Raw genomic sequence first — 12123 nt, forward strand, 5'->3', positions numbered from 1 at the left:
GCCCTTTGATGCCCAAAACTTTAATTTTTTTGCTTAGGATTGTGAAAACATTTTTATGATCTAAAACAACTTCCGACATCACAAATATGAAGCGAGAAAAAATTTGGTTCATTAGTACGAACACTGGGACCCACTGGGCACTGGGAAACACTGGGCATACTGGCTGGCCATACATCATTTGAACGAGAAAGCTACCTCGATCAGCATGATCTATGGTTCAAGTGAAGACAAAATAACATAAAGTTTGTATTGCTATAATTTGTATTAACAACGTAATTGTACAATTTCGCCTACTTGTCACGAGCTGATTGAGCCCCCGGGCTTGATGAGGATTGACATATATAAACAAGACTTTTTTTAGCACACGGAAGTACGGGCTGCCCCATTTTTCATTTTCTAAATTTTTGAAGGTTCGGGAACGTTTGTCTGTCAACAGATGGTGTTAAATGTCGAAAAAAAAAAACACAAAGTGCGAGAAAAAATAATATTCTTTGAATATTGTTGTTGCTCTTGAGAAACATGGACACCAAAGGGTTAAACTTAAGCCCAATTGTACGATGCAAGAGTGCACGGGGTTCACTTCGTACGATGGCTCTCAGGGAAATAAATTCACTGAAATCTCGATACAATTCTGGGTGATACGAATATCGGGATGATACAAATTTCTGCGAAGTCCTGGCGAAATTGCATTGTTTGCAATTGGAAAATTTTCGGTTATGAATGGACCTCTGCGGCCCGGCGTATGATACGAACGAACCGGCATAGTGCCCGACTGCTCAGCGAGCAAGCGACAGTGACGTGTGGGCTCTCTCTCCCCTCTTTGTCACTCTTTCTCGAGGAATGGCCAGGCTGCTGTTTTCTGCTCGCAAAAACATGCCGTGCACGCAGATGCGGAACCACCCGCTCGCTACGCACGGCGCGGCCGGTGGCAGCAACATGGTGGCGGTGGCGGCCGCGAAGTGATTGGGGCGCTCGAGCGACCGCGTCTAACTGCTGTTAAAATGTCGCTCAAGGCACACATGAAGTTGCTTGTGCGGTAAAGGAGCCCATAATGCGGGCAAAAATGGTATTATAAAACGTCACCCACGCTGCTAGTGAAAGCGCCAATGAAATCTTTGTTAGCCTACCATCTCCAGCGGAGCCAGCTGGCTGTTTCGAGTGCTTCCACTGCTGCGCGCGTTGCGCGTCTTTTTCTGACTGAGGCAGAAGCTGCCGCGGGCGCAGATTCATCGACGTGGGTGTGAAGAAACCGCGCACAACACCGACGCGCACGAATGGCGCAAAAAAAATGCGCCATGCGGTTCACGCCTTGACTGTTGCGGCGTACAGTGAGCTTGGGCACCGCGAGTGAGGAGACGAAGAATGTGAAGTTTCGCGAGCTCCAGAAAGGACTTCTCGGCGATGTGGAGGTTAAAGAAAAGCAGAAATTTCTTTGCACGAAAGTAAGAAGAGATATAAACAAAAAATTTTTTATAGTCCTCAATTTTTGGTCTGTGTTGTTGGTTCATACGAATTTCGGGTGATACGAATATTTTTTGCGGTCCCGCGAGATTAGTATCATCGAGATTTTACTGTATACCTATGGTGGTTGGAGGAGAAGCCGGGAATTTGTTTTTTCTTGTTTGTGATGATGTATCTTCCCACGTTTCACTTCTTCCCCACCTGTTGCTGTGCTCTCATCAGCCTCTTTCTCCACCTTACGGTCCCACCAACTTTCATTTCATTTTTATTTTCAGAGGACACTGTACTTCCTGTTACTTGTTCCGCATTGCCTCCTCTATCACATAGTAGTTGCGCCTCCCTTTCTTCCTCCAATTGGGTGCCTTTTCGGTATCACCTCTCTTCGTTTTTTTGTTTGTTTGTTTTTGTTTATCTCATAGAACTTTGCTGCCAGCACTTGCCCGTGCTGTCCCTCCGCCCTTTTCCCCATGCCCTTTTTTGTTGTGGTTGTTGCTGTTTATTGTTTTGGCCTGCTGTTGAAGAGCAGTGCACGAACCTCTGATGTTTCGTTTTCCCAGCTCTGCAGCTGGCTGGATCCTTCATCGCCTGATGTCGTTAACAACAAACTCTGTCGTTGCCTGGTGATCTTACGGCATACCCTCCTGTCTCCACCAGCCCTTCAATTCTCATCTTGCGTGTGCATGGCTTACAGCTGGCAGGCTAATGATGGGGTGTGCAGAGTGTGCAAGTAACTTCTTTATCTTCCTTCAAAAGCGTGGTGTGTGCAAATGATGCAAGTTGTGCACGTAAATTGGGTAGTTGGTGCGTGGTCCTGGCGAACCTGTTATGCGTGACCAAGTTCGAAGTCAGGATGTTTATGTCGACTGGACTAGGCAGCCGAACGGGCACACCACAGCACCTGTCACAAACCCGAGGGAACACAAGCTCTCTGTTGAAGGGCGTCTGCTCGTGTATGTTCAGGTAACAAGTGTGGCGCCACCTCTTGACGTCCACAGATAACAATAAGTGTAAGTGGCGGAACCTGATGCTGGTGTATGGCAGCACAGTCGATATGCAGAGGCGTGCGTGCTGTGTTCCACTGTACTTGAACCCCGTCAGGTGTGGAATGGGATGATGGGAGCTCTCTTCTCCCTCCTCTTCCTCCTCCCCATCCCTCTCTTGTTGCAGCCCAGCAGGAGAACCCCGAGCTGGTGTGGAAGGAGGAGACACGGCAGCGATTGTGCCAGGCCGTGCGTCGTATGGCACTCGAGTGAGTACCCCGCATATGGGCAGCTTGTCACACGGGACCACCCAAAATTGTTCGTTATTTTGAAATATTGTTGTAATGAAAAGCACGGGGTTGCAAGCCAGGGCTAAAACCTAGGAGTGAGAATGCCGTACCTTGGCGGTATACGTATGTGCAGACGAGCAAATTCCCTAATCAAAATGTTGCACTCCTTTCAAAGCAGCTTTATTCAAAGATATCAGTTTCCTTCTTGCGAGTGCAGCACACACGACGGATTCCACTCAGTGCAACACCTCATCAGGTACATCATTGCGCCAAGCGGTGACAGTGGGGACTGTTTATGTGCACTAAAACATCAATTTTTGACACTATCTCACCTTCATCTGTGTTCTGGAACTCGGACGTCTTCATTCGCATGGGGCGACGATTCCTTTTGCTTCTTCTTGCCTGCATCACTAGCTGCATTCATCGTTGAATATCGCACAAACTGCGCATCAAGATCAGTCACAACAACAAAGGAATATCTGCCCGCACACGTGAATAGTGCAAACAACGACCGACCAGCCACTGACCGGCCAATGACTGACACCCAAAGCAACGAGAGAGAAAAGGGGCAAATCCGGCTAGACGCTAGCAATTTGCCGTCAACATGGTCATGATGGTAGCTACTGCATTTGGGGGAACACACAGAAATGGGAATTTCTGTTCCACGCGAGAGCTGCGGTCCTGTTACTTTCCCTGAATTCGTAATACTGATGTTCATCTTCTGTAAAGGGGAAAATAGATTACACGCGTTATTCTGAAATATGCGCTATACTGAAATTCATAGTTCTGAAATAATTTTACATGGAAAATATAGGCAACCTGGCGGGGATATTTAAAATCTTCGTAAATTTGAGGAATTCGTTATGTGGGGTTCGTAGTAACGAGATTTGACGGTAGTGCGGCACACTTACCGTATTTATTCAGATCTAGGCCGGCCCCGATTCTAAGCCGCCCCTCGAAAGTGCGAAGCCACGAAAAAAAAAAAAAAACTTACCTCGAATGTAGGCCGAACAAAAAGGCGAGGTCAGCGTTCACAAAAAGAAAACACATTTATTGAACATGAAGATGCGGTGCTGGAACTCAATCGGTTTCTCTTCAAAATCACCGGGCAACTTCTGGGCGATTGAGGTTCGACGACGGAGGCTAAAGCCGAAGCGCTTCATGAATTTCTGTAGCCAGCCCCGACTGGCTTTGAAGTGTGCCCGCGATAAGCCTCGTTCCCTTGAAAGCTCCCTTGCTTTTGCCTGGAGCACTTCCGTCGTTACTGGAAGGGCAGCTGCTCGCTGCGTCCGAACGAAGTCAGCCAATGACATCTCCATTTCGTGGTGACGGCCTCCTCGTGGCCCGGTGAATGCCATCCTCGTTACGGCGCACGCAAATATCCTCTCCCGTTGCGTCCTCCATCGGCGGAAATTTTTTTCATCCACGCCGAAGTCCCGCTTGGCTTGAACGTTCGACGACAACTCTGCGGCTAAAACAACTGTTCTTTTAGAAGTGGCACTATAATGGCACCGCTTGTTTGGTGCCATTGCGCTGTCAAAACCAAACGCCACACCGCACGCAGGCCACTATCTGCACAGTTCAAAATGGCGGCATCGCCCCCAGCTATGGGGGTGAGCCTCATTTCACACCCGATTTCTATGGCACCCCCTCGCGCTCCTGTCACGTGATCATAAAGGTTGTGACGTCAAGGCCGAAAGTCACGTGACAAAGATCGTTTCGTCACGTTTTTGCTTTGCCCAAAACAAATCGTGCCGTGCGCGTTTTCTCTACGTTGGCGTCGGCGTTTGTTTGACGCCCCATTTTCTTCCTCTAAACGTCAGTGCCATCCATGTGTTACGTTGTCAAGGCCGGTTATTTAAACTAAGTGCAGCGTCGATCTGCAAACGCTAGACTTCGTGTTGTGTGCTGTGCTGGGAGCTCACGGGTGTAGCCGGCGTGCTGAGCCCTCGTCGGCAAAACGGCGACCACGACGACACCGATCCATCTCGTGAAAAATCGAGGACGAACTTTGCCACCACTAGTTCTGCAGTACCTATCCTACAAGTCACGTTGCCACCAGCAATGACATGCAACAACGTACCAGAGATCACCACATGAACAAACGCCGTGCTGTGATGTGGCGAATACAGTGAGGTTCGATTGTGTGCATCGGAGCGCAGAGCTCGACGTAGTTACCACATTCGGCTTTTGCGGTAAATGCGGAAATGAGGTGTGGAGGAGTGGAGGGTGTGTTGTGTCGTATGTACCGATTACTTTGTGCTGTCGCTCTTCATGTCTGCGCACTCGGCGGTGAAGTGCGATGCTTGCATGGGCAGCGATTGTTGCTGGCAGCCGCTGCAAGCATCGCGGGGTTGCGCTGGTCAGTTACCATCGCTTTGGCGTTCGGTTAGCGCTCGAGGTTCTTTCGCTCAACGGAGCTGCCACCCGCGTAGCATGCTGCGCGTTGCAGGGACGAAAGATGGCAGCGGCGGTGGTGAAAGAAAGGGTACGCAGACCATGGTGACAGCAGGACGCTTGTTTTCTTTATCCCTCGCCCATGCACTTATTCTATTCCAGCATGAAGGCTAGACTTCTGCCAATTTATTAGGACGTCGTAACTTAGCTTTAGGAACGACAAAAAGTAGGTTGTGTAGCTAATAACAGGTTCGAATTTCAGATTTACAAAAAGCCAGCAATTATACTGGACTAAAAGGCCACTTTACAAGTGCCCTTTTAGGGATACTACTATGAATCAGGCATGTTATCTGAACAACCTCCGCTTAAACCCTTTCGCACTTACCCCCGCCTTTTAATATATATCTTCCTGTGGGCATTGAAGTGTCTACCAAATGTGCATTCTGCTCTTTGTTCTCTTGAATTTTATTTCAACCTACACAAAAACCGCTTTTGGCCTGAATGTCCAACAAGACGAAAAGTCCACTGAGACGAAGGGTCCAACAATACTAACGGCCAAGGCCCCACTGTTTTATTCAGGACATGCATTTGTTGTGAAGATTAAGACGATAGCGGTAGGTTCAAGCGTGTTGTGCCAAATGTTACGCTACGTTAATAAAATGAGCGTTGCGACAGTGCTGGTAGTCGTGTACGGGCCTCACCTTTGCGTCAAATAAAGCGTTTCACATGAACGTGCCATACCGGATGGCTTTCGTCAACCTCCTCAAAATAGTTCTACCACAAAACAAACAAGAAATTGTGATTGTGATTATGGAAATCTATGACTAATCTGCTTGTTCGCGGCACAGGGTACCATCATATGATTAATGGCGTGCGAAGACTGAACCGGAAATCACAAAATTTCGCCAATTACTCTTAGGCCAGAAAAACGAACTTCTGCTCAATTGATTCTTTTAGCAACGTAGGGGCTATCTTCTCGATTTAGCTGGAGCACTCCTTAATGGTTGACTAGAATTAACATGCACATAAAATTATCTGACCCGCTATGAGAATAAATACTTGCATTCGATCAGCATCGGCAGCTGGCGCTCTCTCTTGTTCACTCCTTTGTTTGAAGTATAGTTGCCCATCCCCGGGGAGTATGGGAACTGAACAACCAACTGTTCGTCCGCTCACATTTAGTCCCTAAGGGTGTAATGATTGGGGCAAAGTCAAGTAGTCCCCCAGAAGACCAACTTTTAGTTCTTTTTGCCTAAGCATGCATGCAGTCTTTTTAGGCTGACTATGCAGAAAACGTTTTCAGGGGGTTGAAATTTTGAGCGCAATTGGCCTTTGAGCCTACCTGGACTCACCATCCTACAGGACAGAACAGGCTCCCATGCAGTACTACAACTTCAATGCACCATGACTCAGCTAACCAAATTCATCCACCGCACCAAGCACAAACGGGCAGGAGTGAAGGAACCAGACATCATCCGACTTAAGCTTTTCTCATAAGGCACGTTATGTACGGCACACCTTACCTGTCTCTCAAGCCAGCCGAACGGCGAACATTCTGTACTTGTGACATGACGCCATAATATCGATCACTGCAGGTGAACAATGCCTTTTCGTATGCTGTGAATGATCTCATGGCGCCTTGTCACAAGCACAGACACTTACGCACAGAATAGTAATAGAAGTAAAACGAGAACAAAGCAGCAAACGTGAACAAAGAATTGTAAGCCTTATTTCGGAAAGTGGGGTAATCTGGCACAGAAGACGACAGCTTATCTGAAACCAGATGACCGGTATCGACAACGATGAACCGCAGGAGTACAGTATTATGATTTGTACTAGCTGCTATGTAATTATTTGTGGCCATCCTAAGCTATCGACAAAAGAGGTTTTTTGATCCTCTGCTACCTCATTCGGCTCTTTCCCATCGTGAATTGTCATCGCTGATTTCATTTTGCATATCCCAGGTGGCACCACTGATCCAAGATCAGCTTGCCTGTCCATAATGGCCGCCATTTTACCATAGTCAAAGATCGATATTATGTACCGTATTTACTCGCATAATCCTCGCACTTTTTTTTTCGGAAAAGTCAATGCGAAGTTAGGGGTGCGAGAATTATGCGGGGAAAAAAAAATCCGGTGCACAGTGTTGCCAATTTGCCTTCTGCCAATCCCGCTAAATGTAGCGGTAGTTTTTTGTATATGTAAGCTCAGTGTTGCCAACAGCAGCTGTTTCTTTTTATTTTATTATTTCCAACGTAGACAGTCTCCCGTCGATCAGCGGTCATGAAATTGCCGCCTTTGCTTTCTGGCGCGCACCCTATCTCGTCGTCGTCATATCTCGTCGCCTCCTGTAACAGCTCTATCGCTTTCAATTTGAAAGCGGCAGTGTAGCTAGCGTTCTTATCCATGGCGAAGCGGCACCAAGCACAAAACAACGAGATCAAAAAGTTTTCAAAATGGCAGCGAGCTATCCACCACTGACGCGAGTGACTCACTGACTGCTGCTGCTCAACGACAAGACCACGACGGCGACACGACGACACGCCAGCGGGCTACGCGAACGTCTAGTTGCGCGCACGCGAAACCGGCTCAAGGACAGTGGGAGTAGCGTGTTAGGGCGCCTGTTAGCACTGTTAGGGTGTAGCCATGCAGGTTCTTAGGGCGCCTGCATGGCCTTGGATACACAGCGCTCTCCGCCGAACGGAGAGGCGGCAGGGGAGGGCGCGCGTTAGAGAGCGCGTGCACCATGCGGGTTTCGCGAGCAGGCAACTTTCGCCGCTGCAAAGTTGGGGGTGCGAGGATTATGCGAGGAACCAAAAAATCCAAGTTTTGGTGGCTCACATTAGGGGTGCGAGGATTACGCGAGTGCGAGGATTACGCGAGTAAATACGGTATTTGCAGAATAAACGGGTATTTACTGTTGGTGCTCCCATTGTCAAACAAAATAGACCACAAAATGCGACCTGAGCGTATTTTCATTTTCAAATTTTCATTTCCTGAGCGTATTTTCATTTCATACGCTCAGGAAGTGTTCCATTTATCGATGTAACACACGTCCTGGCGCTGAGTCTATGCTGCTGAGGGCTTCGTCAAATTTCTAGTGTTGTGGACAGATGACGAAAGGGAATCGATGAAAAGAAGACGGTTTTTGAAAAGTGAATACTATGATAATTCCAAGGCTTGAAGTTAGTATTTGGGCTTGCTCTTGTGACAGCGTGAAGCACAATAACGTCGTTTTTATAAGTGGGCACGAAATTTAGACAAAATATTAGGGATGGGCGAATATTCGGTATTGTCGAATATTCGATCGAATAGCTCTCTATTCGTTATTCGCTTCGATCCGAATGCAGGTATTCGATATTTTCGAATTATTCGATGCTCCCGAATAGGCAGCTAAAAGCCAAGCTTTTCGGTCAAGCTTTCCGAGAGTTACCCCAGGCTTGGCTCAAGACCCACCGACGCGGACATTTCTATTATCAGTGCCGGCACTGCCGAGTTGCTGCCTTGCCTAGAGGTTCGACGAAGCTCTCGGCCGCCAGCACACTTAAGTTAAAAAAAAAAAAAGGCGGCACTGAAACGACACCGCTCCGAACATAGCGGCACCAAGCCAGCAGACTTGTACAGGCCGCCATTTTGAATAGGCATGCCGCCATTTTGAATAGGCTCGCACAGCGCGGCAGTACGCCGCACTAAGCGAGCCTATTCAAAATGGCGGCCAGCCACTTGCGCTTTGCTTGGCTACGGCCGAGGATACTAGTGGCTACAATACTTCTTTTTTTAGCGGAGCTTCTGGGCGGCGCTTAACTCTGCGAGTTTCTAGGCGGCGCTTAAACTTGTGAATGAGCAGCCGGCGGAAACTGCTGCACCTAGAGCATGTGGCACAACAGGCATTTCTTCATGAAAACTTGTGAATACAGCAAAGGAAAGCTGTGTGTAAGATTTTTCAATAAATGTTCAACTGGTAATAGTTTTACACAATGCTGTGCCTACGTGAGTTCTAATTATTAGAAAAATGTATACATTAGTCAGGTCACAAGTTGCTCATTTGTCTGTGATTTGCAATGTGTACTATTCGAACTATTCGATTCGAAATTATTCGACCAAATCACTATTCGCTTCGAATTCGCTTTGAACCTCAAAATCTATATTCGCCCATCCCTACAAAATATCAGAAGGGAAGATATTGAAGTAGGATGTTTTATCTCAGTAACTGATTAATATGTGAAATCCTGGATGACAAATATGACACATCAAACGGACACCTTGATGAGACCGAACTGAGAATATACAACCCTCATCTGCATCGACTGCTTCTTGCGGGCTGCGAGCAGTTGACGGACACTCACGCGCGTACACGGTGAGTGTCAGGCGACTGTCGTAGCACCCACCTTTTTTTGGATGGACGAACACGTGACTGTTTGCTTAGCGCTCGCTTGCCTGCCATGGCATGAAGGTCGGGAACATTATTTTTTTCGCTGATACTTGCGCACACCAACAAAACGAGAAAAACCCTGACGGTTTGCCCGAATGATAAAACAGGTCCGAATAAAAAAACTGGAGTCATATTATTTCGGCACCCTCAGCAACGTACTCGCGACCAAGCTTGCTTTTGTCAATAGCGTTGCAGGCACACTCAAATTTTATGGCGTAAATCAGAGGTGCCAGGCGTACATTTCACTTCAAATTATCGTGTAAAAGTTATTGCATGTGAAAATGCAGAAGGTCCCACAACTATATTGTGGTAGAGGGCATTCAAGGTAACTTCAGAGTGCTCCAGACATTCATTTAATAGTAAGAGCCTCAATGTCCAACGAGACGAAAGATCCACCGATACGGAAGGTCCAATCAAGCCTGAATGTCCACCGAGACGGAATATCCACTATTGGACCTTTCGTCTCGTTGGACCTTTAGATGCGGAATCCACTGAAACAAAGTTAACGTAATGACTTGCATAGTTTCAGTGTTGGAATACTGAGTTCGCAACCAATTTTACAAATTAAATGTGAAACTGCCACACTTCTACTGCACTATTGTTAGTCACAACAGTTACCAAGGCCTGAAAGGAACTTTACATTTTTTTGTGTGTGTCAGCAGCAGCTGAAAATGCCTTGCTGTAAACAAACTTTGTACCAAACATTATGCTTGCATTATGGCGCACACAGCTGGGATGTTTCGTTGCCGCTGCTGTACATCACAAGTTTACATTAATCAGGCAGAGTTAGAATGACAGCAAGCATACCCCATTTTTTTTATTGCGATAGTATGCCCGTTGGCATAAATGCTATGTCACAGGTATGTAAAACAAAATATATAAAATATAAAATCAGCAAATGTACATAAAGGCCACTAACTGCGAAAGTAAAATTAGAATTCAATAAGTACATTTGAAACACAAGAAAAAACAATATTTTTATGCAAAAAGTGCAATAAAAGCAATATCTTGCAGGTAGGTAGTTTATTGTTTATGTGACTGTCTTCTTGTTTGTACCTGTAATTCTGCCTCAACAGTGTGAAGCATTCATTACGTCTGTCTAAGGTGTAGCTTATAAGCCACTTAACTGCTATCAGCAATGCTACAGATCTGTGAGACAGGATAGTTGAGCAGACACCAATTTATTTGAGAGCAGGCCTCAGGTACGTGTCGGTGTACAAACATTCAAATTCAAATAACATACTAAAAGACAAACTAATATATACACAGGTAAACAATGCAATGTGGAGTAATAATATAGAAATCAAAGATCACAAGACTACTCGCACTTTGTTGTACAGATATCAGGACACTGCACCTCTTTGCAATCATAACTCACGGGCATTGCACAAAGCCTCCACAAAAATTGTTACAGGCGTTAACGTTTGCGCGCCGCAATCACAAACGGATACGCCTCGTTACACGACAGTTAACGTGCCCGCTAACGCAATGGGCGCGCTAAAGTGTTGCTTTCCGCTGTACTAAAACTCTCTACTGTCTGTACAGTGACGACTGCCTCATCATCGACTCATGGAACCTTTTCTCGTTGTCCGAAAGGTAGCCACGAACAACGGCTGCGATCAGAGACGTCAGTGACTGCTTTCCACTCGCACTTTTGACATAGTGGGCCTTGAGCACCTTTGGGCTTCAATGTCGTTATTTCTCGTTAGAACAACGTCAAATCCAAGCCTGTGAAACATTACCCACAGCTCCTTCACACTTAGCCACACCGCTTCAAAGTAGCTGCGAAATTTCTCGTTGTTCCAGTACTCTGAGCTAGAAGCACGAACAGGTAAGGTAAGGTTAATAACTACCACATGTGGGCGTCAGCTTCCCGGCGCGCAAGGCCAGCCGCGCACTCTGAACGATCGACCGCCACGCACGAACGCGACGCCCGAAACCACGACACGACGGAAACAAGGGGAAAATCGCTCTCTCTCTCTCGCTCGCTTATTAACCTGACAGAAACGTTTGCAGATCGACGCTGCACTTGCTTTAAATAACCGGCCGACGCCGACGTAGAGAAAACGCGCGCGGCACGATTTGTTTTGGGTTAAAGAAAGTGACGAAACGATCTTTATCACGTGACGTCCGGTCTTGACGTCACGATCTTTATGATCACGTGACAGGAGCGCGAGGGGGTGTCATAGAGATCGTGTGTGAAATGAGGCTCACCCCAGCTATGGCCCCTTAAGTGGCTACTGGCTCGTCTCATAATGGCTACAATACTTTCTTTTCTGGGTGGCGCTAGCTGCGCGCCACTTCCCTCAATTTCACTTGGAAATTGGCGCGTGTTTCAAAATCCTCGAATCCAAGCCGACCCTGGAGTTTGATCTATCGATATTTCAAAAAAACTATCGGCTTAGATTCGAATAAATACAGTAGCACCGATGCTGGAACATGCTATGCAGCCCCCCCCCCCCCCCCCCCCTCCTCTTTTCGTTAAAACCCTTTCATTAATGAGCCTTTCATTGAAGCGAAGCTTTCTATATCTCACTGATGGTGTCCGTGCTCACCACAGAAC

The 12123-nt window shown here is 47.0% G+C and overlaps 1 protein-coding gene across 1 annotated transcript in view; it reads left to right on the forward strand.

Moving 5' to 3' along the window:
• Positions 1 to 12123, forward strand: part of LOC144152801 (dnaJ homolog subfamily C member 13-like) — a 133328-nt gene that overhangs the window by 103287 nt on the left and 17918 nt on the right. The window contains exon 35 of the mRNA XM_077684265.1: positions 2629 to 2710. Within this exon, the coding sequence (XP_077540391.1) occupies positions 2629 to 2710 (82 nt within the window). The remainder of the gene's footprint in view (positions 1 to 2628; positions 2711 to 12123) is intronic.

Source organism: Haemaphysalis longicornis, unplaced genomic scaffold, assembly GCF_048455015.1.
Source record: "Haemaphysalis longicornis isolate Haplotype H1 unplaced genomic scaffold, Haemaphysalis longicornis Haplotype H1 scaffold_9, whole genome shotgun sequence".
Lineage (NCBI taxonomy): Eukaryota > Metazoa > Arthropoda > Arachnida > Ixodida > Ixodidae > Haemaphysalis > Haemaphysalis longicornis.